Below are 26,324 nucleotides of genomic sequence, written 5' to 3'. Positions count from 1 at the left end.
GTGGCAATGCCTTTACATAAATAAGATAAATAAATATTACTTTATAGAACATTGTGTACTGCTCACTAATAACATTTCCTGCCGAGTTATTTGCGTCTATATAAATGCTCTTATATTTAAAGGGATTTTCTATATTGAGAAGAGATGACTAAAGGAAGGAAATGGCATAAAATAACAACTAACCTGATCCAGTTCTGCTGCTCCAGTGGTCACCGCTGGTTTTTGTTGGTTTTCCTGCAGCTATGACATGTTGTCTACCCACATGACTTTGGCAGATAGGCACTGACCTCAGTAGGTATGCTGACATGAATGTCACACGACCACTGAGGCTAGTGATTGGCCACATAGGTAGACAGAACATCATTCTACAGGATCATACCAGCTGAAACCTTGGTGGTGCTGGAGCGTTGCTGGGGGTTCTTTTTTTTAAAAAAAATTGTGCTATTTCCTCCCCCTAGTGATTTTTTCCCCCCATAATTTCCCAGAAAACCCTAAGTGAAATGCTTTTCAAGCAAATTGCAATACTGTAAAATAACAAAAGGAGTAATACCCTACCAATTCCTCACTGCTGTTTTGCTGTCGCTTCCTAAGTTACCCACCAATCTCTTTTCATCCAACTTCAATGATGTCCAAATAGCCAAAGGCTGCATAGGTAGCCTCAGTAAGGTTGTTATCTCTGTGACAAATGATTGGTTACAGTGTTTATGTTCTTTGTCAACATCTCATCAATGTCACTGTCTTCTGATTCTTCTACAGCTCAATCCCATTGACTGAGCTGCTATAACAGATAAAGAGACTATGCTATGTATAGCACTATATCTGGTATACTGTGAAAACATGGCAGCACTCGCCTCAAGCTCTGCAGCCCCTTCAGTTAGCTGACCAGTTGGCGTCAGATCCCTAACAATAAGATATTGATAATGTATTCTATAGATTGGTCATTAGTATAAAGTCTTGAAGTAGCCCTTTAATATCAATTTTATCACTTTTCGTTCATGATACAAGGAGTTTTCTCTATCTAGCTATAATAAAAAAAATACTGATATTATTTCTAGTTCCATCTTCTTTTATAACATGTAGCAGGCAAAAAGTCTGCTTATTAAAAAGTGCTAAAATCACATTTCCGGTATAGTAGACGACTACACGAGTCTCCACGAGAGCCCATATGGTCACCTGCTGTCTGTAGTGTTCTTGCTAAGCAACTGGAGAAATACCAGCACAGCTAGAATTAGTCATTAGGGAATCTGAGGGATTATATATATTACACCAGTGTCTTCAGTATGTATGTCATTCCTTCCTTATTGTATAAAAGTATTACTTTGTCTCTTGTGAATGGTTAGGAAGAATTTCAGACAGATTATAAACACTGTAAAGGTGCGGCATAGGATTAAATAGTCAGGGTTTGTTGCAGTGAAAGAGCTGTAAAATGTGAGAATAATATATTTTCAGGTGTGTTAAAACCTAACAAAGCTCATTCTGGCGTTACGGGTCAGCCGCCTTGGAAATATGCATTGGGAATAAGCATTCACCTTGAAATTAAAAAAAAACAAAAAAAACAAAACGTAAGCTTCCATTATGTTCTACCTATAGCAAAACCGGTATATAAAATATTTGACTAAGAATAGAAGAAGATAGGCTTTGTCCCAATGCTGCAGTGTTTTTTACCTTCATCCCATGACAGTACGCATTGACGTGGTAGATTATCACGCATGGAAAACAGTCTCAAGTGTTGTCCGCAGTGGTGGACAGAGCAGAGCTTGTTTTACATGCTCATGATCCAAGGAGCTTTCTAAGCATCATATAAATCGATTGAGATGGAATTCTTTATGAAGGTTTATGAAAGAGGCTCTCACATAAGAACAAAAGACGTGTTCACTGGCCCAATATCCATTAACATTTCATTATCTACGGGAAGAAAACTTGTGATCTTGGGTCAGTTTTAAGTAAACAGTTATTCTATTATTTGGTAAGTAATGCTACAAAAGAATACATCAAACTTATTCAAGTGTTCCTGTATGACCTGTGAAATTCCACAGTAAAGTGCAACTATTTAAAGATGTTTTGCCCTAAACTATGATAGGGCACCAAGGGACCAAGTCAAATGAGCAGTAGCACTTATCTGATCACTATATATATGAACAGTGCTCAGTTATTCTGCCCCTTCATTTAAGCAATTGGTCTCCGCACCCAGAAACCCACTGGTCAAAATTGGTGACATCAATACAACATGTAAAAAGCTTCATTAAATGGCACTTACTGAGGTGTGTTATCTGCTGACTTGGAGAGAGTAGCTCAGGTTTCCACCAGCACTAGTAGTTATCTGATTTCGCACTGCATTTGTACCTTGTTTCCATGTCACTGATGAAGTATACAGCAGACCAGATTTTGTCTAGCCTTGGGAGTTCTGGGTTTTCACAGTTTCTAGCAATATTATCTCCTGGTGGCCAGTATGACATGAGAACCCAATAAAAATATTTTAAATGATACTTACACTTGTATTCTTAGAGACACACTACAGCCTAAGGCCCCTTGCAGACGATCGTGACCAAGGTCAGTGTGCTATATGTGTATTTCATGGATAGCACACTGACGCTAGGTTCACACTAGCATTAGGGTCTCCGTTCTCAGCTTTCTGTCTTCTGCATGCAGAAAACGGAAAGCTATCAGACCGGGTCCGGCCGGTGAGCGTTTTATGCACTCCGCCGCAATACCGTTTTTTTTTTAAATCGGACACAGAATACTGCATGTCCGACTCTGTGTCCGATTTTAAAAAAACAGTTTCGCGGCGGAGAGCATAAAACGCTTACCGCCGCTCATGGCCGGACATCTTTCAAACCCATTCAAATGAATGGGCTTAAAGAGTCCTGCAGGTTTCCGTCTCCTGCCTCTGTTTTGTGCAGGAAACAGAAACCTACAGAACGGAGACCGGGCGCAGATGTGAACGAGCCCTAACCCATTCTTTTCTATGGGCCAGTACACACAACCATGAATTTCACGGTCCCGTGTTCAAACTGACATTCCGGGCGGCAAAATATAGAACAGGTCCTATTTTGTGGCCCTTGCTTCCGTGGCTTCTATTCATTTAATGAAAGGAGCCGCAGAAGCACGGCTTGCGCATGAGTGGCACATGGGGACATCCCCGTGTGCCACCTGTGCTTTTAATTCATGGCCAGCCGCACAGTTCGTCTGCAGCCGGTCTAAACCTGTGTAGTCTGATCCTGCTGTCATACTCCATCCCTTTTGCCCACTATTCTTACTTATACTTATACCCTCTAGTAACACACATTTGGAGGTCTGTCATACCATTCTTTCTATTTTCACATTCATGTCTACCACTTACAGGTGCAACATGAATATAGTGGTGGCTTGAGCATCTCTGTGGCTTTCTCCATACCCTTCTATAGGAGTCTGTCATACAAGTTCAGCCATCTCTTAATTTTTTTTCCCACTAGCATTATGCTATTATGAAATGTCATATATGTCTAAGATGGGAATACCCCTTTAAAAGATTCCCCTATTTGCTCCATTTGACTTGTTGACTCATGAATTCTGTGTTTATAGGCATGGCCTGTTGAGGCTGGTCTTACACGACCGTATTGAATGTATGGTCCGCAAGTTGCTGATCAGCAACACTAGTTGCTGATCGGCAACATAGACTCCGCAAACGTCAGTGTCCTGCCGCGCTCGCCCATAGAGTTCTCTGGGTGAGTCCGTGTAGTGCTGCAATTCACGGCTATTACGGACATGTTCTATAAATTGCGGACCACGGTTGCAGCCCGGCCACACCACGGATAAAATATCCGATGGTGTAAGAGGCCACATTGAATATCTTGTGTCCGCAAATGGTCTGCAATTGAAAACTTTCAATTGTGGACCATTTGCGGACTTACATTACGGCCATATAAGACCAGCCTGAGAGTTTTATTCCAAAGTAGTTCAGAATACACAGAATATGATAACTGATTATTTACATTGTGAACGGTTACATGTGTACGGTATAATTCCTACCTGTATTCCAAAGTCGGAGTCACCTGCTGTTTGCTCATTAACAATGTGTAGTTTTCACATGATCGCTTACAAACGTTTCTCCTGTGTATACTGAAGCAGTGGTGCACAGTCACGAGATTATAACTAGATTAGCATATAAGACTTTTAATAAAATAATTGCAAGGAAAATTGGCCTCATTCTAGAGGAGAATATCCTACACCCTTCATTGTGATACCAAATAAATCCAGGACACAGCTCTCCTTCTCTGTATGAATCTACCATTACCCGTTTTTAGATCATTCAGACTATGGAGAATCTGATTTATTGTTCTTAAATTAAATTACCAATAGGAAGACCAAAAAAATCTATTCTCGTATGATCATAGTTTTATCCTACATATCTTGTACTGAGACACGCCATCATTATTGATGCTGAATCTACATAAGCACTCTGTCTATAAGATGGTCATAAACAATATTTTATTGGTGGCTAAACCCACCAATTTTTGTAGAACCAGGAACTTCCTGTCTCTCCTTTTACTCCAGGAAATGGAAGGAGCGGGCTGTTGGATTTCAGTATGGTTGATCCTTTTGTTTTCTGTGAGGCAAGCCAGAGACATTAGGAACAGATTTTTCCCTCTCCCGCATGCTCAGTCTAGTGTGCATGGGTTTGGGAAAATCCAAATAAGTGTTCGACCTACAGCCATCTAATCTGTATGGCCAACCAGAGGTCCTTTTAAGAAAATGCATTGAAGTAGATCCTTGAGTATGAGCAATAATCTCTTGCTTGTAAGAAATATGATGTGTAAACCTTCAATATCATGGATAGCCTTGGGCCTGCCCACCAGTCCTTACGTGTTTTTAATAGATGAGCTTGTCAAGTAGCTTTATCCATCATCATCATGTGCTATCAGAGTAAACATTTCGCTTTCTTCTTGATGTCCCTGGAAATTTCAGCAGTCAGCAATACCGATCAATAGCGGAGGTGGTAGCATGACACTCTTGTGAAATGGGGATACATTCCATCACATTGCTGTTCATTACAATTCTTGTGGGACTTTGCATATCGATATGGGAATGGAAATGGACTGCACTCCAATGTACATTGAAAGGGTCATCCAAAATGTATATAAGGGAAATTTGCATGTGACAGATCTGTATATACAGATCAGTATATAGTCAGTAAATATACTCCACTGTTATCAACCAATCCCTTTCTATACTTCCATTGACCTATTTGTTCTCCCAGCACACACGCCCTGCTCATGAGTGTACATGTATATAACTACATGGCTAACAGCTATCTAAAGTGTATTTCTGGTTTTATTTTATTTTTAGGCCTGGGCCCCACTTACCGTAAACACTACAATTTTACAGTCAGTGCAAAGTGGATGAGATTCTGGCTTCATTGCAGAAAAATATTCACAGCAGACATGCTACAATTTCAAAAACCGTGGCGGCCTCCATATAGGTATAATGGAAGCAGAAAGTCCAAAGAGAAAAACTCTACAGACTTCTTTTTCCCGCAGCGCCTTTTGGCTGCGGCCATCTATATTGAGCCTTAGGCTGGGTTCAAATGGGAATTTTGGACCGGATTTTGGGGCAGAATCTGCCTCAGAATCTGGTCCAAAAAAAAAAAAAAGCCTCCCGTTTACTTAAATGAGAGCTGTTCACTTCCTTTTTCTTCAAGTGTTTTTTTCCCGCTTGCGAAAAAAAGAAGTGACCTGCCCTTTCCTTCTTTGGATTTTGCTGTGGAATCCATTGCAGAGTCTGCGGCACGACACTCCCCTCCCTCCCCATTCATTTGGGCCTAATCCGGAGCAGAATGCCATGACTGGATGCCGGTGCACTGCACTGACATCCAGTCATGACTAACCATTTTTTATCCTGGATTCTAAGGCGGCCTCCATGTCAAAATCTGGTCCAAATATCCCTGTGTGAACCCAGCCTAAGCCTTACTGTTATAGATGTGTTTTTAGACCACACTTGTAACGCAAATATAAATCTGAAGTTATAGATACCTCCAAAAGGGCCCCCAAATTTAAGTGCATGTGTGCATAACATAATCTCAGGATATAATCTGACCTCCCACTTTGAATTGTAAAAAAGAAAAAGTAGCACAATAAGTAGTTTCCCACATGTGTGGGCAGTTTCATTCTATTCGAGAGCACTAATTTTCAATGTGAAATTGAAGAGCTTGTCGCTTGGGATAGAATTACATAATATTAAATAGCAAGAGGTAGACTGTGCAGGGCTGGGAATTTATTGCTGGATTAATGCACCTGTCCAGTGTGTGACTTTTTCAATTATGACAAATTTTACAGTCCGTAAAAAGTCTTTATTTCTTCTATGTTCTTGTTTGTGTGTGTTTTTAAATTATTAGTCATGGTCCTTTAAGATATATTTTTCGAAGATTAGGGTTTATTATAACTTTAGTATTTTGGACAAAGCGCAGTTTACTATTTTTGCCAGTATAAGAATTTCAGACCTGATTATATTCCTATAAATTCTATAGTTTCCTGAATCCACATAATACTGTAGTTAGGCATAACTCATTACAATGCCCTAATATGTATAGGCTATCAGGGTAGGGTGAAAGTTATAGGGGTTGAACAGGGTTAAAAAAAAAATTGCTGTTTTAATTCTAAAACAATCTATCCAAAGGTAGTGTATGATATTGCAGCTCAGCTCTTTTGAAGTGAATAATACTTCTGAGCTCCGTGGAAGTGAATAACGCTTACCCCTCATTCACATCTGTGTTGGTATTCCGTTCGGGGAGTCTGCGTGAGGACCCCCCCCCAACAGAATACCAAACGCAATTGCAAGCGCTGTGCAGTAAAAACACACGGATCCCATAGATTAGAATGGGGTCAGTGTGCAGACAGGAAAGTAGATTATGAACTACCTTCCTCTCCTGCATGTTCTGTGCAGAGACCTGGCGGCAAGCACACGGACCCCATTATAGTCTATGGGGTCCATGTGCTTTTACTGCACAGCACTTGCAATTGCGTTTGGTATTCCGTTCAGTGGGATCCCCATGTGGATTCCTTCAGATGGAATACCAACGCAGATGTGACCCAATCCTTAGCTGCAATACCACACACTACCTGTGGACAGGTGTGGAGCTTTTTTCAGAAGAGTGCAAGCTTTTTATTTATTTAACTATTTCTGGACAGTCACTTTTTTAAAGTGGTCCTTTCACCACTTCCACCTTTGTATAGGTTCCGATTCTGACACAGTTTATATTTTTCTGTTGCCCGTGCTGTTCCTGAGCAATAACTTCTCTTAATTTCTGCACCTGATATGCTAGTTAGTCTCCCTATTGGGAAGAGTCCCTGTCTGTCTAATCCAACCCAGGACCGCCCACCTGACAGTAGAGAGCCTAATTTACATATTGGGTGGTGAAACTAACTATGCTGATTACTTAGGAATAATGGAGACTAGAAAAAAAATTCCAACTGCAGTGCAATCAGCGGACAAACCCCTATTGAAGGATGTAGAAAGGTGGAAGTGGTGAGAGGTCCTCTCTACAGCTAGTCCCCATTCTTAAATAAACACTCTAGGCAAAACTGCTATGTTGTGTCTGGTGTAGGGCCTGAGGGGGTGGTGGGTGTATGACCTCAATCCTTGGTGTGCACACTGCCACCCCTGGCTCTCTACTGATCTTAACCACTATATCAGCTTTGCTTGGAGTGTCCCTTTAAGTACCAGGACTTTTACATAGTTCTGATCTATACATAAGGTTTTATGTTTTCCTGCGTACATATAGGACTTGGAACATGCCTGCCACATGGAAGGATTAGCTCAATGTAGTACATTCATTTATTTAACCTGTTTGCTTTTACAGTTATAATTGAATGATACAGACGCCTGGTGTTATTAGAATGTCCCGGAACTCAACATACATTCATTTAAAAAGGCAAATAAGTTTCCTGTTGTAATTTTAGTAACATCCCTAGTTGTAGGCTGCCACCCCCTTATTCTATTGTTTGTCTGTTTGAGGAGTGGGCAATGGGCCAGACTAACAGATTGGGCTTTTCAGGTCTTTCCAGGTTTTCTGAGTGCATTGTGAACACAGTGTGGAAATCCTGAATCAGCCGAATCAGTGTAAAGTAACAAGTGGCCGTCAGAGATGTCTTTGTATTGTGAGCAACTTACCGTACAGTTGTATTGTCTCCTTCTTAGCCAAGTGTACAATGCATGGGTGATTCTGTGTTCTTCATTATTGATAGAGATGAGCGAGTAGTATTCGATCGAATACCTCGCTGCCATAGGAATGCGTGTAAGCGGCCGAACACCAATCGAATACTACTCGCTCATCTCTAATTACTGATAGTGATATGAACTTTGTATAGGAATAAGACAAAAAAAAATCACATTATACCCCTCACAGAAGTCGCTATATCTTGTCACAATTAAAGTTTATCTAGTTCCTGCAGCCGCCACATGGCATACACATAAATACAACTACTGTGGTCAGTATATATGAGTATGTACAAATGTAGCAGAGTTAGCCCCAACTTCTGCAATCTGTTTGCCGCAGTGTGATATCTTATCACAAAAGGCAACAACAAAAAAAACAAGCAATGAAAAGTCATTGAAAAAAGTTTTTCCAATAACTTTTTGGGTAAGGCCTGTATCAAAAAAGTGCTGTGGGAAAAATCATGTTGGCCAATGCATCACGTTTTTTACTGCCTGCATTACCATAGATATAACTGCAACGGTTTCGGAAATCGCAATGTGTCCACTGTGCATATTTTTTCGAATCCCATCCACTTTGTAAAAAACGCTGCGTTTTTTTCCACGGTGTTTATGCCACATGGGTCCCGGCCTTCACTGGTTTTTGTTGTCGTCTGTGCTAAGATATCAGCCTGCAGCAGCTTAACCTATTATAGAAGTTTGGGTTAACTCTGCTCCATGTGTATATGTTATATCCATGTGTTCGGATTCTGATAATACATACAGTTTAGTTTTTCAGTGCTTTCAGTATAAGCATTTACAGTGCAACATAATATGGGGAGTTACTATGTAAGGTCAATAAATCACTGGGAAGTCAGCTCGTGGGAACAGTGTTTTATTGATAAAAGATGATTATTTTTAGGAGTGGGCCTATACTTAACAACCATCGGGAAGATCGACATTGAGACAGAGCAACTGTTCAGAGCAGTAAAAAAATAAGAACTAATCTTTATTGCTACTGTATTTCACCATATGTTATTGGTGTGGTGTTTTTTTTAGATTATTTACGTGATATTTTGCAGAATTTCATGGAAGTTAAATGAGGAAGTTATTAAAGCTGGTTAATTTGTAAACGCATGAAATATTAGCAGAAATACCTATACTAGTGTAACTAAATACATAAATGCAATATGTTATGATGTCTAGTTAAATTATAAAGCATCAGAGCGTGCTGAGAACAACTAAAAATGTTATACAAGGCCACTGTTGTCCCATTTAGATAGATATAAGATTGGTATATTCTTGTAAATGAACAACAACGGTAAAGAAATTAACCAACTAAACTAACCAAAGGTTATATGCGCAGAAGGAAAGATTGGGCAGGATGTATTTCCCAAGCCATCCCAGATGTATCTGTCAGACGTTTCTTCTTCTCTCCCCAACGTACACACTTGGCCTTACTGAGAGTGCATATTTATAGAGGATCCCGAAGAAATAGCTGTTGGCGGAACAAATGCTCCCCTGACAGTTACTGAAGAGGTATGGGGCAGCATAAGGGGTTCCAGAATTCCTGCCATGTCCACATTAGAACATAGGAAAACTGTAGAGCTTCTTGAGGCCGGGGCCCCACAGTGGAAATGCCGCAGGAAAAATCACGGCATTTTACAGTAATGGCAAAGTGGATGGGATTCGAGCAAATCCCTTGCTCACTTTGCTGTAAACCATAGTGCAGATACGTGGCGTCTTCCAAAAATGGCGTGGTTTTGGAAATCGCAGCATGTCAATTATACCGACGGAAATGTCCGTGGTTTCTCCATAGGTATAATTGTAACAGAAAGTCCGCGGAGGAAATCCACCTTGCCGCCGTGGTTTTTCCCACAGCGCTTTATGCGGAACGTCCTGTGGGGCCTTAGTCTTATAAAGGTAATTTTCAAGCATCATAGGAAAAAACTGTTAGGCGACATTCACACGGAGGAAGTTGGCGCTGATTCAGGCACCATAACTCGCAGCAGAATCAGGGCTGAAAAATAGACTCCATTGACTTCAATGGGTTCCGTTTTCCGCGCGGACCCATTGAAATCAATAGGACAAAAAGCCTCCCATTGATTTCAATGGGTTCCGCGTGTAAAACGAAACCCATTGAAGTCAATGGAGTCTTTTTTTTTTAAGCCCTGATTCTGCTGCGAGTTATGGTGCCTGAATCAGCGCCAACTTCCTCCATGTGAATGCCCCCTTATTGTACCTATACAAATACTATTTGTGAACTGTCATCATATTGATCCCTTGAGATTCTGACACAAAGTTCCCAGGTCCCTGTGGATTACAACATCACAGGAACTATCTGAAGAAAACAAAGTATACCTAAATGATTTACACATTCTAGATTTGCCTTTAAGTAAACAATGTGTGAACTGTGAACATTTTTTAGAAGAGTTTGAAGTGAGCTATTACCTGGGAAAATGCTTATCTTCCTACTTATGCAGCCTTGGAGATAAATCATCATAGAAAACAGGGACAATGACCAATAGATGTGTTGAAATGAGTGTGGTTGATGTGATGACACTTTACCTTAAGGCTAGGTTTACGTGTATTAAGTCTCCGTAGGAGATTCCTCCACAGAATCCACCGCCACAGAATCTGACGGAAATTGGTGGATAGAAAAGTCCTGCACAGAGCTGATTTTAGTATAAAAATGGCAGAAGCCTGGCAGACTGTTGTTTTAGCTAAGACATTCTGAATGGAAGGCTCATTGAGTTTGATCTATCCTTGTTAAAGGGAGTTTACCTCCTTCCCCAAGCATATTTAACCTTTGGCACCCTGATATAGAGCACATTACAGCAATAACAATTATAGCAAAGGGAGACACCAATAAATAATCTAGTAATGGGGTATGTTGGGGTTTGTGATCTACCAGTATCTACTGTATGTAAATCAGTGGACTCCAATTGACTTTACAAGATTCCCAAGATAAATGCAGGAAAACCTAAGGGCACATTCACATGGGACAAGAGGGGCGGAATATGGCGCTGAATCCACGTCATAATCCGCCGCCTCACAATGGAGGTCTATGTAGACCGCTAGTGCTCTTTTTTCCGTGAGCGGCATGTTGCTGCTCACAGAAAAAAGAAGCGAACTGCCCTTTCTTTAGACAGATTCCGCGGCTTCAGCCTTACGACACCACCCTCCGGACTAGGCCTATTCATTTGGGCAGAGAGCTGCGATGGAATATGCACTGTGGAATCCCCGTGTGAACTAGCCCTAACAAATATCTTGTGATGTGGGACTAGAACTTCTCCTGAGCTTCTTGCAAACTTCTACTTAATGTAACCCTTCTAAGCAGAGAATTCATTCCAGGACTCTTAGCCTTACTAGCAGGGTCTTTTTTTTCTGATAAACTAATTCTTTATCTTACTTAACATGTGATCCCCATATGCACGATTTTATGCTACTTCTCGACGTAAATGTCGGCATTGTCAATTTAAATGTGACCCTCATTCAAGGACATTTTTAAAGTGGGAAACATTAAGACATGATGATTTTATAAGTTTGTTATAACTGTTCATAAGTACAGTAGTGGAGCGTGGCATGTACCCTACAGGAAGAGAGCCATGCAGATGGCAGACAGTAGTTTCCTGGTGGTTGAAGGTAGGGCACTATAAATCTGTCTTCAGCTTCAGTTTTTATGGTGTTGTCCATTGCAGATATAAGCCATATCTGGGTTTGGATGTGAAGATAAGGCAGAGCAGTAAACATATGGACTGTAAAAAATTACTTTAGTCAAAGCTAAGATTAGAAAAACCTTAGTTTGAATGTAATTGACATTAAGGAAGGCTGGTGCCCCACATTGCGAAAACGTTGCCTTTTACAGTACCTGCAAAGTGGATGGGACTCTGGCTAATCCCATCCACATATTGCAGAAAAAAAGTGCAGGTGGAAAAGTTGCGTTTTCAAGACTTCTGAATGTCAAATATGAGTAGGTAATGATTGGTACATCCCTGACTTGCATAGATATCTGGATTTGCAATGCAGTTGCCATGGGAAAAAATGAGCACCAACCTCTATGAAAGCAATAAAGACCACCATTAGTGCTTGTCTTGATCTTGCCTTGTCACATTATTGCTGCATATGCCAAAAGGCAAAATAATTGCAGCTCCATTGTGGCCTATTCACACCATTTAGTCCAGTGATCAGAAGAGAAATCACATCTTTGTTCGGGTTTTCGTTCAGGGAGTCCGCTTGGGGACCCCCCGAACAGAAACCTATATGCACTGAAAAGCTGTTACTTAAGAAACCTGCGGACCTCATAGACTATAATGGGGTCCATGTGGTTTCCACTCGATTTCTGCATGAAAAATGTGGAGAAAAAAGTCCTGCAAGCAGTACTTTTCTCTCTGCATGTTTCATGTGGAAACCACACGGGTTTCCTTAGGCTTTTTTATGCGTATAGGTTCCTGTTCGGGAGGTCCGCAAGTAGACTTCCCGAAAGGAAACCCGCATGCAGATGTGTAGCAGGCCTAAAGGACAAAATGAGATGCTCAGATGGTTGAGAGACTTTGTTAAGGTACATGGAGTTAAAATAACTCTCCATTTTTCACAAGGAAGATGATAGGACTGTGCTTATGTCACTTGCATCTTTGGTGGCTCATAGGGTTCATTTTGACTGGGCTGATCAGCCTTGCTGTCACTGTAGTGCCTCTCAGTTCTTAAAACCGGTGAAGCGTTCTGTGTTCAGTATTATATGTCAGATACAGAGCACAACTTCACAACATTACTAAAACACCTCTTTGTTCTTGAGTTGCACTATCTCTTCATATCTGTTCATGCAATCCTCTGGTGTAGCTTTCATGACGACATAGTGGTCAAATTGATTTTTCGGTGGCATCATGTGTGTAAAATGGAAGTCAATCAGAAGCATTATGAAAACTGAATATTTTTCATTAGTAAAATGCTGGGTATTCTGACTATTCTTTGGTCATTACACAATTATTCTGATCAGGAATGAATATATGTATTATTTTTACCACCATAACAAAATTCTGTATGAGTACAGCCAGGTTCATACTAGCGTACCCCAATTCCACTTAAAATAGTAAATCCCTGCAAGCACGATTTCAAGCAGAATCCTAGCAGACCCCATTATAGTTCATGGGGTCCGCATGTTTCTGTGAATAATCGCTTTTTAAGCAGATAGGGTTTCCATTTTTCCAATCCCCAAGCGTTCCTGAAGAACCGAAACCTGAATGGTGTGAACCTAGTGTAAGCAAAACTCCAACTTAAATCTCTATTCGGGAAACCGTATTGATTGTAAGCTAAATTGTCAACAAAGATTACGTAAATCAATAGTACAAGCAAAATATTAGACACTTTTTAATGTATTTTATCTGAGAAAAATGCCTCTTTTATTAGTTTATCAGGCTCATTTGGTACCCACCAAAATTTTCTCACTGCTTTTATCTACAGATCATATTACAGCAGCCTATAGAAGTCTATAGAGAAGGTGAGGAAGCAAGGGGTTGCTGAATGAGAGAGAAATAGAGAAACACAGACATTGTGCTGTGACTAATAGCAGGTTCTATCTCACCCCAAGTGCTTTATTCACATCATTACTCCTCTATAATGTCCTCCACTCTACTTCTGAGTAAGCGACTGGGAGAGAGTTAGAAATCTACTGTGTTCTCTATGTATAGTATATGAGAGACATCATAGTAGTTTTTGTCTACCTGTAAGCTCAGGTAAAACTGAAAATTATAGACAGAGCCTGCATTTAGACAAGTTGCTATAAATGTAGAATGCAAATCTTATGAAGGGCAGAAGTAGCATCACTCCTCATGTTCACATTCATGGATGCTTATCCTAAAAAGCCATCCAAAAGACATCTGAACATTTATAGAATTGTACCATGTCAATTGTAGGGTGAGCAGGTCACTTGTAGTAGCAACAAGAAAACCCATAGTGAGTAAAATTGAACACTAAGGGCTAGTTCACATGGAGCAAAATGGTCAGAATTTTGACGCGGAGTCCGTGTCAAAATCCTAACGCCTACCATTGAAATCAATGGGAGCCGGTCATTTCCTTGAGAGGGGTTTGTTCCCGCTCATGGAAAAAAAGAAGCGAACTGCCCTTTCTTCAGTCGGATTCCATGGCTGATTCAGCTACGGCGTCCGTCTCGTGACACCTCCCTCCGGACTAGGCCCATTCATTTGAGCTTACTCTGGAGCCGGAAGCCGCAACGGAATGTGTTCACACGGAAGCCCGTGTGAACTAGCCCTAATACATGGAATATGAAATAAGTAGTTTTTCCATCACTTCCAACATTGTATCAAAGTCACACTTGGTTTCGTATATGTGACGGCAATATAAAGGGTTCAAATAGTTGTCATTAGGAAGGAACAGAAAACTAGTTGTTTCCAATGATTTCATTTATCACTTTGAAATATTTGTTTGGCGCTGGTTATTTGCGATGAATGAATAGCACATTGTTATCATAATTGGCTCTGGCATTTTTTTAGATTGTGTTACTTTTGCTCTAATATCAGCTCGTTATATAAATTATTCATCATACCATTTCTAAAATCTCAGTTTCTGTTCTTCGTAACATCTGGTGAATGGACTTTTTTTTTGTTTTGCAGCAGAATCATCACCCACTATATCTGTTTCTGGAAGGCGACAACTTGTGAATGCCGGAAGCCCATTTAGGGTGTCTTGCACAGATACTGCCCCAGTAGAATGGCATAATCAAAAGCTTGGACATGGCAAGAAGGCAAGACCTGTTTTTCGTTCACAACTGCAACAAGTAAATGATGGAATCAACCTTGTAATCTTAAGGGCAGAACGAAGACATACCGGAAAATATATGTGCATCAATAAAGGAGCTACTCCTACCGAAGACCAAACCTTCTATCTCTTTGTTAAAGGTAAGTCCATTGTGTTCTGTGCAGAACCATTGAGAAACCTCCTCGAAATAAATGAATTTTTATGAAATTATATTGGTAATATATATTTGAGTAATTTTCTAAATATTCCTTCTCTCTGCTTTGTCCTATATTATGAAAAAATAGCAACACCAAGATTTACAGTATCTAAAAAGTGTTCTTACTCATTTGCGTCATGTGGCCAATTTTTATTTCGTTTTTATTTATAAAATTGCTACTCATTCCTAACGCGATTTAGAAAACCAAAATTGCTCTTGCTAATATTCGCCATGTCACATGTTTTCACTATTTCAGATTTAAACAACCCGTTCCTTGACATTCCAGCATATTATGATGTAAAAGAAGGTGAAGACATTTTTGGCATCTGTTTTGTCTCCGACTCTGAAGTTACAGACTATTCGATTAAAAAGTGTGACAGATCGCCCCTACCCAGAGGGTTCATCTATGACAGTGATATAGAGAATGGCATTACCATAAAAAATGTACAGACAGGTTTTGGCGATTGCTATATGTGTTCTGTGAATCAAAGTGGGGTTGTTAAGACCTCCCAGGAGTTCAGATTGGTGGTGACTCCAGGTGAGTTCAATTGATACTTTGATATCTGATCCTTTTTGCTGTCTGTGTGACTAGAATTTACTTTGAGGTCTTTACTTAAGCTTGTTTTCCAGTGCAGTGCCTTGTGGGATTGATTTTTTCAATCCCATTACAGAAGCAGTTGGTAAGATACATCACAAATGAATTGGCTTTAGCTGTAGGATTTTAAAGAGAATGTGTCACTAGAAAATGACCTATTTTGTAAATCAAGTTTTACGTTAAACATCATTTTAGGGATTTTTGATGAGATTTTAAAAAATTTCCATGTTCTAATCTATATTTAATACCAAAATCATAAAAAGTTATGACTCTGGCCACTAAGCCAAATAATATGCTGATACCTTCTGTTTTCTGTAGGAGATTTCTTTGCAGCAGACACCTCACTTATCAGCACACTGATGATCAGCTATCATGTATATGTAGATAAGACACAGAATCCACTAGTCACAATACCTCATTTTACACCTTATCTACTCCCCTCTCTGTACAAATCATGGAGCATGCCTGGGAAATTCTTCCATAGAAGTGAATAGGTTGTGCTTCAGACTATAGGATCCATGGCCCATAACCCATCTCCAGGAGACTGGAATGATCTACTTTAGTCTTATTGGCAATAGCTAGACTTTTTAGAATTTTTTTTAACTATAAATAATAACATGGAGGTTTTTTTAAAATGCTTAAAAAATAAGTTTACCATAAAAGCAACATTTAAACACTAACCATTTTGTGGTGACACATTCCCTTTAAATAGTGCTGTTTTGTTTAACTCTTTGTTCAACTACTACTTCTATGCTTATGAGTCCCCTAGGTGGTTCTACTCAGTTACTGACAGCTATCTCTATATGTGTACTCCTACTTGGAAGGCTGTCAATCATTGAGTAGGACCACCCACAAGACGCCTCAGCCCAGGATGAGCAGAGATTCAAATGAATAAATCTTTTTCCTTAAAACTAGATATCAGTTTCCTCAGTCCCTCCTGCTCTATGAGGGTAACTTCACACAGGGTTTTTTTGGACTGGATTTTGAAATAGAATCCGCCTCCAAAAAACACCTCCCATTGACTTCAATGAGAGCCGTTCACTTCTTTTTTCCGCTAGCGGTTTTATGTTGGTCGCAGAAAAAAGAAGTGCGCTGCCCTTTTTTGCCGTGGATTCTGCAGCAGAATCCGTCACAGCGTCCGTGACGTGACACTCCCTCCCGACTAGGCTCATTCATTTGAGACTAATCTGGAGCGGAATGCCGCGACTGGATGACGGTGCACTGCATCGGCATCCAGTCGCGGCTAGCTGTTTTTTGGACCAGATTCTGAGGAGGCGTCAAATTCCGGTCCAAAAAACCCTGTGTGAACTTACCCTAACATGTCACCTAAGAATTGGACTGAGTTAATTTTAAGCACCATAAAATGTGCCTCCCATTATATTAACCAGTACTATTAATTTATGACAGGTTGTTTTATAGGAAACTTTGTAATATATGTTATGAAATATATTTTCTTCTCCATTTAGTAGGTTCAGCAATAGGTAAAAAAGCCTCCCATTGATTTCAATGGGTAGCACGCGTATGCTGGCACCCATAGAAATCAATGGGATCTGTTTTTTACGCGCTCATTCTGAACAAGTTTTACGTTCAGAATAAGCGGAGCGTAACATCGTGTGAAGGCTCCCTGAACAGCTACCTATACTCCCCTCTCCATAGACGTCTGTGTGTTTGAGATGACTGCAGAGACAAATTGGAGAAGGAAATATATTTCTTTCATGGAATAAAATACAATGTTTATTATGTTCCCGTGTACTATTTTTTTTTTGTTGTTTTTTTAAATGGAGGTACACCTTAAAGAAAGGCAAACTTAGTGAACCGTAGTAAGAGGAAAAATTATTTTGCATCCTAAATATGTGATAGGGATATGATAGTACTAAACATGAGATGACAAATGCCTTATTATACATACAGAATCAAAAAGAGATGAGTAAATTTAGAATTTTTTTGCCTTGCAATTTCATCTATAGTGGAAAACATTAGACCAGTTTCTATATCATATAGTCTTATGTGCTTATGGTATGAAGTACTACGGATTAATCCTAAGACTAATATGATATATATACGGTAGCATTCTCTTAACAGTCTCTCCCAAGTCGCCTACAAAATGACTTTTCTTATAATTCAGAGAATGAAGTCATGATGCTTCAGCTGTAGCCCTGTCTTATCCATTAACACGTGACCCCAGCCTCTAATGATCTTACATTCTTCCCTGGAGTATAACACACTCTCCCCCATCCCTTAATAAGCAAATGAAGATAAAGTTTTCTTTCTAGGCGCAGTGGCTTCTATACTAGATAACATAGATTGACGCTAATGGTTGGAATTCAGAGATGTGCCCTTAGTTACTTCTGTGTGTGGCCACATTAAGAGGCCATTTAGATTGTACCATATAGCAATAAACTGTACACACCTTATTGACTTTCTTTCCGAAAAGGAGACACTGGCAATGTTATATTATTTAGTTTCCTTTAATATATATATATATATATATATATATATATATATATATATATATATATATATATATATATTATATATTTTATTTTATTTATTTCATTATTATTGTTATTATTATTATATTATTTTATTATTATTATTATTATTATTATTATTATTATTATATTTTTTGCCTAAAAGAAAATTAATAGTTGCTCTAACAAAATCTGTTTCCCTGTAGTTCATAAAAGAAAACCAGAGGTTACCCTAACAAAATCTAGCGTGGTTGTTAAAGCAGGGGAAGCTTTTGAGGTGATCTGTGTAGTGAGGGATGTTAATACTGTGGAGGTCAACTGGATAGACGCACCCATCATAACCATGGTAAGCAGAGCCTTGTCTTCATAATGTCTTAAGGTGAATCGTATGAGATCTGAATGTGACATTTCCCACAAGATATCAATCACTTTGTCTTTCAACAACATCCCTTGCTGTATCTGCAAAATGAAGACACGTCTCTGAATAATGGCCTGCAAACAATACTGAATTATTAAAACGTGGTTGTGCCGCTTACGTATTAATTTGCTGTTTTGGCCACATAAAAGCTTTTGTGATTTGAAAGGCTCCTTTAATGAAGGGAAGGATTGCTCTGTGATGACAGCTGGTGGGTGTCTTCAATTCTCAGTGCACTAGAAACAGAAGTCTGTAGATCTTGTGGCAGGCGCCCTGGAGTGTATTTCTGAAAAGTCCGTTTAGAGGCAGCCAATCTTAACAAGTATGTTAGCGTAAAATAGAGAGATGTGGGGCTGTCTGCAAATAAATGTGTGTACACAAAGCGGCACATCTTTACTGGAAAGAAGTTGGATCCTCTCGCTCCGGGAATATTCACACTATCCTACATGCCTTTCTGATGCTGGGCATAGGCAAAAGAGATTTATTACTTTTTTTTTATTATTATGAGAACTATTGGTCCAGAATATACCACCATTTGTCAGTGGGAATGCAGGAACAATCTGATGCCAGACTATTTTATTGGAACAATGGATCCAACTTGCTTGTTACTTTTTGGGCTAGTTGAAAAGCACCACAGAGACACATTAAATTCTCAGTCATTCTCACAAATACCAAGCAGCTATTTTATATAAGGACTAGTTCACATCTGAATTTGTGGAGTCTGCTTGGGACCCCCAGAATGGAAACCTATACATATAAAAAAGCAGTTACCTAAGGAAATTGGCGGACTTCATAGACAATAATGGGGTCCATGTGGTTTCCGCTTGGTTTCCGCATGAAACATGCAGAGAGAATAGTGCTGCTTGCATTTGTGCAGAAAACAAGTGGAACCACACAAACCCCATTATAATCTATGAGGTCCGCGGGTTTCTTATACATATAGGTTTCCATTTGGGGGGTCCCCAAGCAGACTCCCCCAACAGAAGCCCAAATGCAGTGTGCGTGTATTCTCAATAGGAAGAGGGAACTAAACTTATTGGTCATGTTAAAGTACAAAATCACTGGGGCAACACGGTGGCTCAGTGGTGAGCACTGCAGCGCTGGAGTCCTGGGTTTGACTCCTGCCAGGAACAACATCTGCAAGGAGTTTGTATGTTCTCCCCGTGTTTGCGTGGATTTCCTCCCATTCTACAAAGACATACTGATAGGAAAAAAAAGGACATTTTGATCCCTATTTGGGGTTCACAATCTACATTTTTTAAAAAAGTACAAAATCGCTGACTCTTCTTTCCCCAATATCCTAGTCGGTAAACCCTTATACACCTTAAAGGGCGGCTTGTCTTGCCAGAATAGCAAATATTCATTTAATGTATATGGCCCCCTTCTATTATATTTGTTAGGTGTCTCACTATATGGTATACAAACGCAACATAGTACATAGGTGACTAAACATACAGGTAGCAGCTCCCTGCCCCAGGGCACCTGAAGAACTGATCTGGATGCCCATTCTCTTTGTCCACCTTAAAACATTGCTAATCCATATGTTGTATTTATCTACCCTGCTTAAGAAATTTCTATAGCTGTTAGCCCTGGGCATTTCAAGAAAAACAAGTAAGCATGCTATGCGTATACATGTTACTATGGACATATCTGTTTACAGCATCATGGTAACGGAGCTCATGAAAGGTTGTACAATTGAGTATTCTGTAAGATCTTCATTACATTGTCCAGTACTCTATCACTCCCCACCTAATTTATCTGCCCAGAGGTCATTCGGGCATTGTGTGCAAATACAGTGGGGAGTGATGTGGATTCCCTTATCTGAGCTTTGCTGGCAGATGTTCAGAGCTCAGGTGATTGTCAGCTGTTGAAGAATGACATTATAGAATACCCTATACCTATTAATGCACGGCATTAAATATTTTACAGAATAAATGCCCCTAAAGTACAAAAAACTAGGAGTGAATATCAATTCCTGAGCTGCTTCCTTACAAGCTACCTACAGCCTGCCTTGTTCTTAAAGTTAGAGAAATGTCCCTCACTCACTTACTGCAGCATAGCAAGAGAGAGTTCAGGAGTCGTGAAAAGCTAGGTGAAAACTCATTTTGCTGATGTTGCTGGCAAAACGTTGAGTTTTGGCCATGCTGCGGCAAAAAAAATGCTGCATTTGAAAATTGAAATTGAAAATACCTACGGAAATGTTGGTGTTAGCCATATAGATGTAATAGGGGGAGAAAATCCACAGAAAAAAACTCTGCAGACTTTTTGTGAAAAATGAGTTTGTGTTTTTTATACACAGCATTTTTTTTTTGCTCTGTCTCAATACATGGTGCCTTAGCCTTAAAGATTTCTGAGAATATGTATGCAGCTAAAAACATCTTGCCTTATAAATGCATAAGAACTTGTTTTTGAAGCATAGGATGAACTATACGGGAAGTTGTCTCCAGCTTTGTGATGTCAATGTATTGTTTGGTTAGAAGTGCAGTGTAAACATGATGGTTGCGTAAAAACACGGGAGGAGTTAACTGTCCTGCTGACCTTTGCAAGTAGTAATAAGAAGATATAAACCCTCTATTTACTATAAAGATATATATAAGGATCTATAATATGTGATATATAGAGACACCACTTGTCATAATGACTATACGTTACTTTCCACGTTCCTTACCCAGTATTTGCATTCATTCCTTTGGTATGAATAATGAAGTTGTATTTGTGGAATCTTGAAGCCCCCTCTTCCTTCCTTCCTCTGCTCTCGTAGTCCCCGCTCATCATCCTCCATTTCCTATCTGTCATTTCATTACATTCCTTTTGTGTGCACATGGAGATACCGCCAGCTGCTATTCTGTCATTAGCATATTTTAATGAAGCTGGAAAGGTGAATTTCCAATCAGGGACATCACATTAATAAACTGTCCCAGAACTCAGAATTTACATTGTTGTCCTTATCCATTCATCTGCCATTCCCCAGCCGTGAAGTATTTGTTTCTAGACAGTTTGACAGGTGGTTCCCTTGGATTTTTTGGAATCTGGATAGTTTGACATAATGAATGGTAATTAGTGAGATCTGACAGACATCTTATTAATTGTAGTCATTTTTCTTTACAGACATCCAAAACAAAAAGCAAGTACCTGTCCGATACAATATTTGAGCGGAACAACACTCTGAGCAGTCGTTCAGTTAATCTGAATGAATCTGGAATATACACCTGCGAAGCTAAGAACAGTGTTGGAGTGAGCAGTGCCTCGTTCACATTGGATGTTCTTGGTTAGTCACTGCTTGTCGTCACAACTACCTATAAAGTGATTGTACATTAGAATGCACTGTTAGGCTAAGGTCCCACATTGCGGAAATACAGCTTTTTTTGTTGCAGATTTTGTGGCGTTTTTTGAGCCAAAGCCAGGGGTGGATTGAGCAAAGGTTTGGCTCAAAAAAATGCAGTAAAATCTGCAACAAAAGTAGCTGCGTTTCCGCAACGTGGGGACTTAGCTAAACATTTAACAGAATGTTAAACATTTATTAGAATGTTTAGAAACATTTAACAGAAGCTAAAATTGGGACAAATACAGTTTCACTGCTATTGCACCGATTTAGCCAATCTTGCTTTGAGTTTAGCATCTGAGTCATTTGGGAGAGGCTGGTTGCAGTGGATAGCAATTTACTTAAATTAAATTTTTTGGCACTTACGACCAATTCTCGGCTGCCCTTCTCCATATACTTCAATGAAGAGAGGTCTTTGCTTGCTTGTTCTGCTTTTTATTGGTCAAAAGGAGTTACCTAAATACATGAGAAAGCAGTGCCCCTATTAGTGCCTATAATAGGAAACTCCCTTAAAGAAGCTGTAATAAAGCATGATAGCACTCTGACCATGATTTTTTTTTTCTATAAAAGTGGTTGGCACACAAAATATTTATCACCTTTTTACAGGATGAGTGACAAATGTATGAGGGCTGATCAGTGGAAACCTACTTACGAGAAAAGGGATCCTGTTTCCCTTATTTGAATGGAACATTGGTCACAAATCCATCTTTCTAGATCTGATAAAGATAGTACTGCGTATCTCCAAGCAGTACCATAAACTAAATGGAGTGTGCATGCATGACCACCGCTCCATTCAGATAGCACCACCATTCTTGTGACTAGTGACCCCCCAGAGAGGGTATGTTTATCACCTATTAGCATCCTGATTTTCTTTGTGTAAATAAACCTAGTTAAATCTATGTGGTTTGCTGACCTACATCGAGTAGGACTTTCCTTGCCCTATTTGTTTTCTGCTTTCATTGTCTTGTACAGACTAATATGTTGTGCAATGAGTAGGCTCACTATGGAACACTACTTTAATGGTTACATCTACATATAATACAATCGCTCGGTCTCATTCCAAGATCTAAGTTCTTATCTTTTATCCCTACTGCTTATTCAATGTCTTTACATATTTCTTTTATTCTTAATATTGTGAACAGAAACTGGATACATCAATCTGACAGTCATGGATAATACCACACTAGATGTATGTGTTAATGCTGGGGAGAACATTGTACTACAGGTCTACATCAATGCATATCCTCGACCGGATGAAGAGTTCTGGACTTTCATGAACGAGACTGTTCTCAACACCTCTGACCATTTTGTGCAGTCACGAGAGGAAGGCAACAATAGGTATGACAGTCACATAATTCTTTTGGTAATACTAAGTTATATAGCACATAGGTCATGGGTATTTGGGACCTTTTTCCATATACTCAGCTATGTGAATCACTGTGCCAGATGTGGACTGTAATAATAATACCATGTTTAAATGATCCTATATACTAACTGTATCTGACTATATACCTGTATACTAGCATATATTGTAACCACTTCTTATAACTGAATGTATTACTCTACCCCTGATAGGTACGTTAGTGAACTACATCTTATCCGCCTTAAAGGGAATGAAAAGGGAATCTATACATTTTATGCCTTGAATTCCGACGCCAACTCATCTGTCAGCTTCAACATTTCAGTAAAGAGTAAGTGTACGTTTTTAATTGGTTACATTATGGAACATTTCTGAAGGATTTCTATTAATTTCCTGGGATTTTTTTTTTTGTATTTTTTCCAGCAAAACCTGAAATCTTAATAGTTGAGAAACTTGGTCATGACATGCTACAGTGTGTTGCCACGGGTTTCCCAGTGCCTTCTATTGACTGGTTGTTCTGCCCGGGGTCGGAATCCAGGTAACGGACCCTAGTAATATGTACATGTCTCTCTGGTCTTCTCCCCTGAAATCCAATTTTAATGCAGGAACTCCAACTTAGACAGACTATTTGCTGTCCTGACTGCTCTCGATTGACAGCCAGACATTGCTCCTGTCTTTCCATGCATTATTGACACAGGATCTTTTTAAGCAGTGTACTAAGACATTAGCACAATTACTAACATGTCATCCAACTCTATGGGAGTGACACAGTAATCTGCTTTGCAAGCGTCTCAGTTCGTATAACAATATAAACATAGACGACTTATTCCACCCCTTTAGCTTTATCTGTAGTTTCCGTTTGCGTATATCGCTGAAGCTTTATATTGACGTGACTTTGTTATTGCAGGTGTTCAGATTCTCCAGCAATAATGCCAATTGACACAAAGCAGAGCATGGAAAACTCCTCTCTGGGGCGTACTGTTGTAGAAAGTATCATTGATGTGAGTTCTATTAAGGAGAAAAATGGCACCGTGCACTGTATCGCATACAATGATGTGGAGAGGATTACATCTATATTCAGTTTTGCCGTTACAGGTATATAATTTTTCTTTTTACTTTTTTTTGTCCTGTAAAACAAACTTTTAAGTAATTTAATAGTCCAGATGAATAAGGCTGACAGTCTCCCTGTACGTCTGACTAAAATGACATAAATGTAGGCACTCCAGACAGCAAGCAGCCTTACATGTATATGCATTGCCTATACTACTGTAAGTGTATGCCAAAGGTGGCCATTGACATAGGGGGGACTTACAAAACGCCAGTCTTAATAAAGTGCCCGGCAGGTGCAAGACACACCTGAGGCGCATATCAATGTGACAGAATGCAAAAATCTGCCCAGGAACTAGTGTAGACTTCCTGTATAGCTCATGCCAAAAAACGGTGTGCGTTATATTAAACATGCCACTATCTCGACTGCCTCAGTTCCATCACATATATTCAAAGTGGCAAGTGAGACACAGAATGGGAGATGTGGCATTTATTTGATGGAAGAAAGGGCTTTGCGCCAAATGTGCACCACATTATCACCCATTTATACTAGAAAACTGGTATAGAGAAGTTGATAAATTCCCCCCATTAAATTAATGTCAACCAATCATTTAGATTTCATCAGGACTGGCCAACCATCTAAGGTGCATGGGGGCCTTCAAACTCTTTCCTAGAGGCAGATTTCAGAGTAGAAGAAGGGTTGGGCATGGTGGAAAGATTGGGCATGCCCAATCTCTTTGCCCATGTGTATGGGGAAATTGGAAATATTAACTATTGACTTAACAAACCTTTGGTCGGCAGCTTTATGAAGTGTATGGGCAACTTTAGTGCTGTACTTGCACACTGGATGCCGGCTGCTGACCTATATTCCCCAGGTATTACACATTGTTATGATTTACTTGTACTTTTAATGTAAAAAAAAATAACCTTTATGTCTTCTGTCTTTATTTCTCTAGCAGAAATTAATTCCCACACACTCTTTACTCCCTTACTGATCGGATTTATAGTAGCCGCCGCCGTGATGTGTGTCGCCATGGCGGTCCTCATGTACAAATACTTGCAGGTACAGCAGACATTTGAGTTGTGATCCTACCAATGTTTTATGTTGTTCTGCTTCACTTTATTTAGTTTGTTTTTATTTCTTTAAAACAGAAACCAAAGTATGAAATTCAATGGAAAGTAGTGGAAGAAATCAATGGAAATAATTATGTTTATATCGATCCGACACAACTACCTTATGACAACAAGTGGGAGTTCCCTAGAGACAGGCTCTGCTTTGGTTAGTGCATTGCATTCTCACCACTATATTGTACAATTCTTGTTCTTTTACTGTACTATAAACAACAAAAAAATGGATCTGTGTGGGGTGTATGGCCTCATTCACATGGCTCAGAACTACATCTGTAATGCTGTTACTTTATCTATGGAGCCAAGCACATACATTCAGTAGGAATCGTGAGAGCAAGAACCATGGCATGGAGAACAAGTAGCTCCCTAGTATGGCCAAGCAAGAATGTTTTTTTTTTCTTTGGAGAGAAGGGAGTAAGGCTCTACACCTCTGACAGTGACTTATCTCCTGTGAGGACAGAAGGATTGGAAATGTTAAAATTTAACATACCCAACCCATCTTTTCTTAAAAAATATGCCATTGGTGGAGAGCTTGGAAAACCCCCAAGTCACATTTTTGTTTCATTCCAAATTTTTCCAAAAATTTCAGGCCTGCCTGTATCTGAAATTTTTGAGTTTCCATCCACGAATCATTAATACTTAGGGTAGTGTGTGTTTTATTCTATGCTAAACTATTGTATTTAGTTTTATGTTGTAATGATTTCATTTAATTAGCTTTTATTTCCTAATAGGTAAGATTCTGGGTGCTGGCGCCTTTGGTAAGGTGGTTGAAGCCACGGCGTATGGCCTATTTAAAGAAGACAATGCGCTTACAGTTGCTGTTAAAATGTTGAAACGTAAGTATTGTTCT

At 39.5% G+C, this 26,324-nt stretch overlaps 1 protein-coding gene across 3 annotated transcripts in view; it reads left to right on the top strand.

The window, feature by feature from the left end:
• Nucleotides 1-26,324, top strand: part of KIT (KIT proto-oncogene, receptor tyrosine kinase) — a 50,061-nt gene that overhangs the window by 8,283 nt on the left and 15,454 nt on the right. Inside the window, exons 2-12 of one of the 3 annotated variants that reach the window (XM_075259562.1) lie at nt 14,796-15,080; nt 15,393-15,674; nt 18,409-18,548; nt 21,726-21,885; nt 23,082-23,277; nt 23,515-23,630; nt 23,723-23,837; nt 24,207-24,394; nt 25,306-25,409; nt 25,499-25,625; nt 26,206-26,310. In XM_075259562.1, the coding sequence (XP_075115663.1) occupies nt 14,796-15,080; nt 15,393-15,674; nt 18,409-18,548; nt 21,726-21,885; nt 23,082-23,277; nt 23,515-23,630; nt 23,723-23,837; nt 24,207-24,394; nt 25,306-25,409; nt 25,499-25,625; nt 26,206-26,310 (1,818 nt within the window). Of the gene's footprint in view, nt 1-14,795; nt 15,081-15,392; nt 15,675-18,408; nt 18,549-21,725; nt 21,886-23,081; nt 23,278-23,514; nt 23,631-23,722; nt 23,838-24,206; nt 24,395-25,302; nt 25,410-25,498; nt 25,626-26,205; nt 26,311-26,324 lie in introns of all 3 variants that reach the window. The other 2 variants (XM_075259544.1, XM_075259554.1) reach the window with 2 other exon arrangements.

The sequence above is a fragment of the Leptodactylus fuscus genome, chromosome 1 (genome assembly GCF_031893055.1).
Source record: "Leptodactylus fuscus isolate aLepFus1 chromosome 1, aLepFus1.hap2, whole genome shotgun sequence".
Taxonomy (NCBI): Eukaryota; Metazoa; Chordata; class Amphibia; order Anura; family Leptodactylidae; genus Leptodactylus; species Leptodactylus fuscus.
This window is presented reverse-complemented; position numbering and strand designations above follow the sequence as displayed.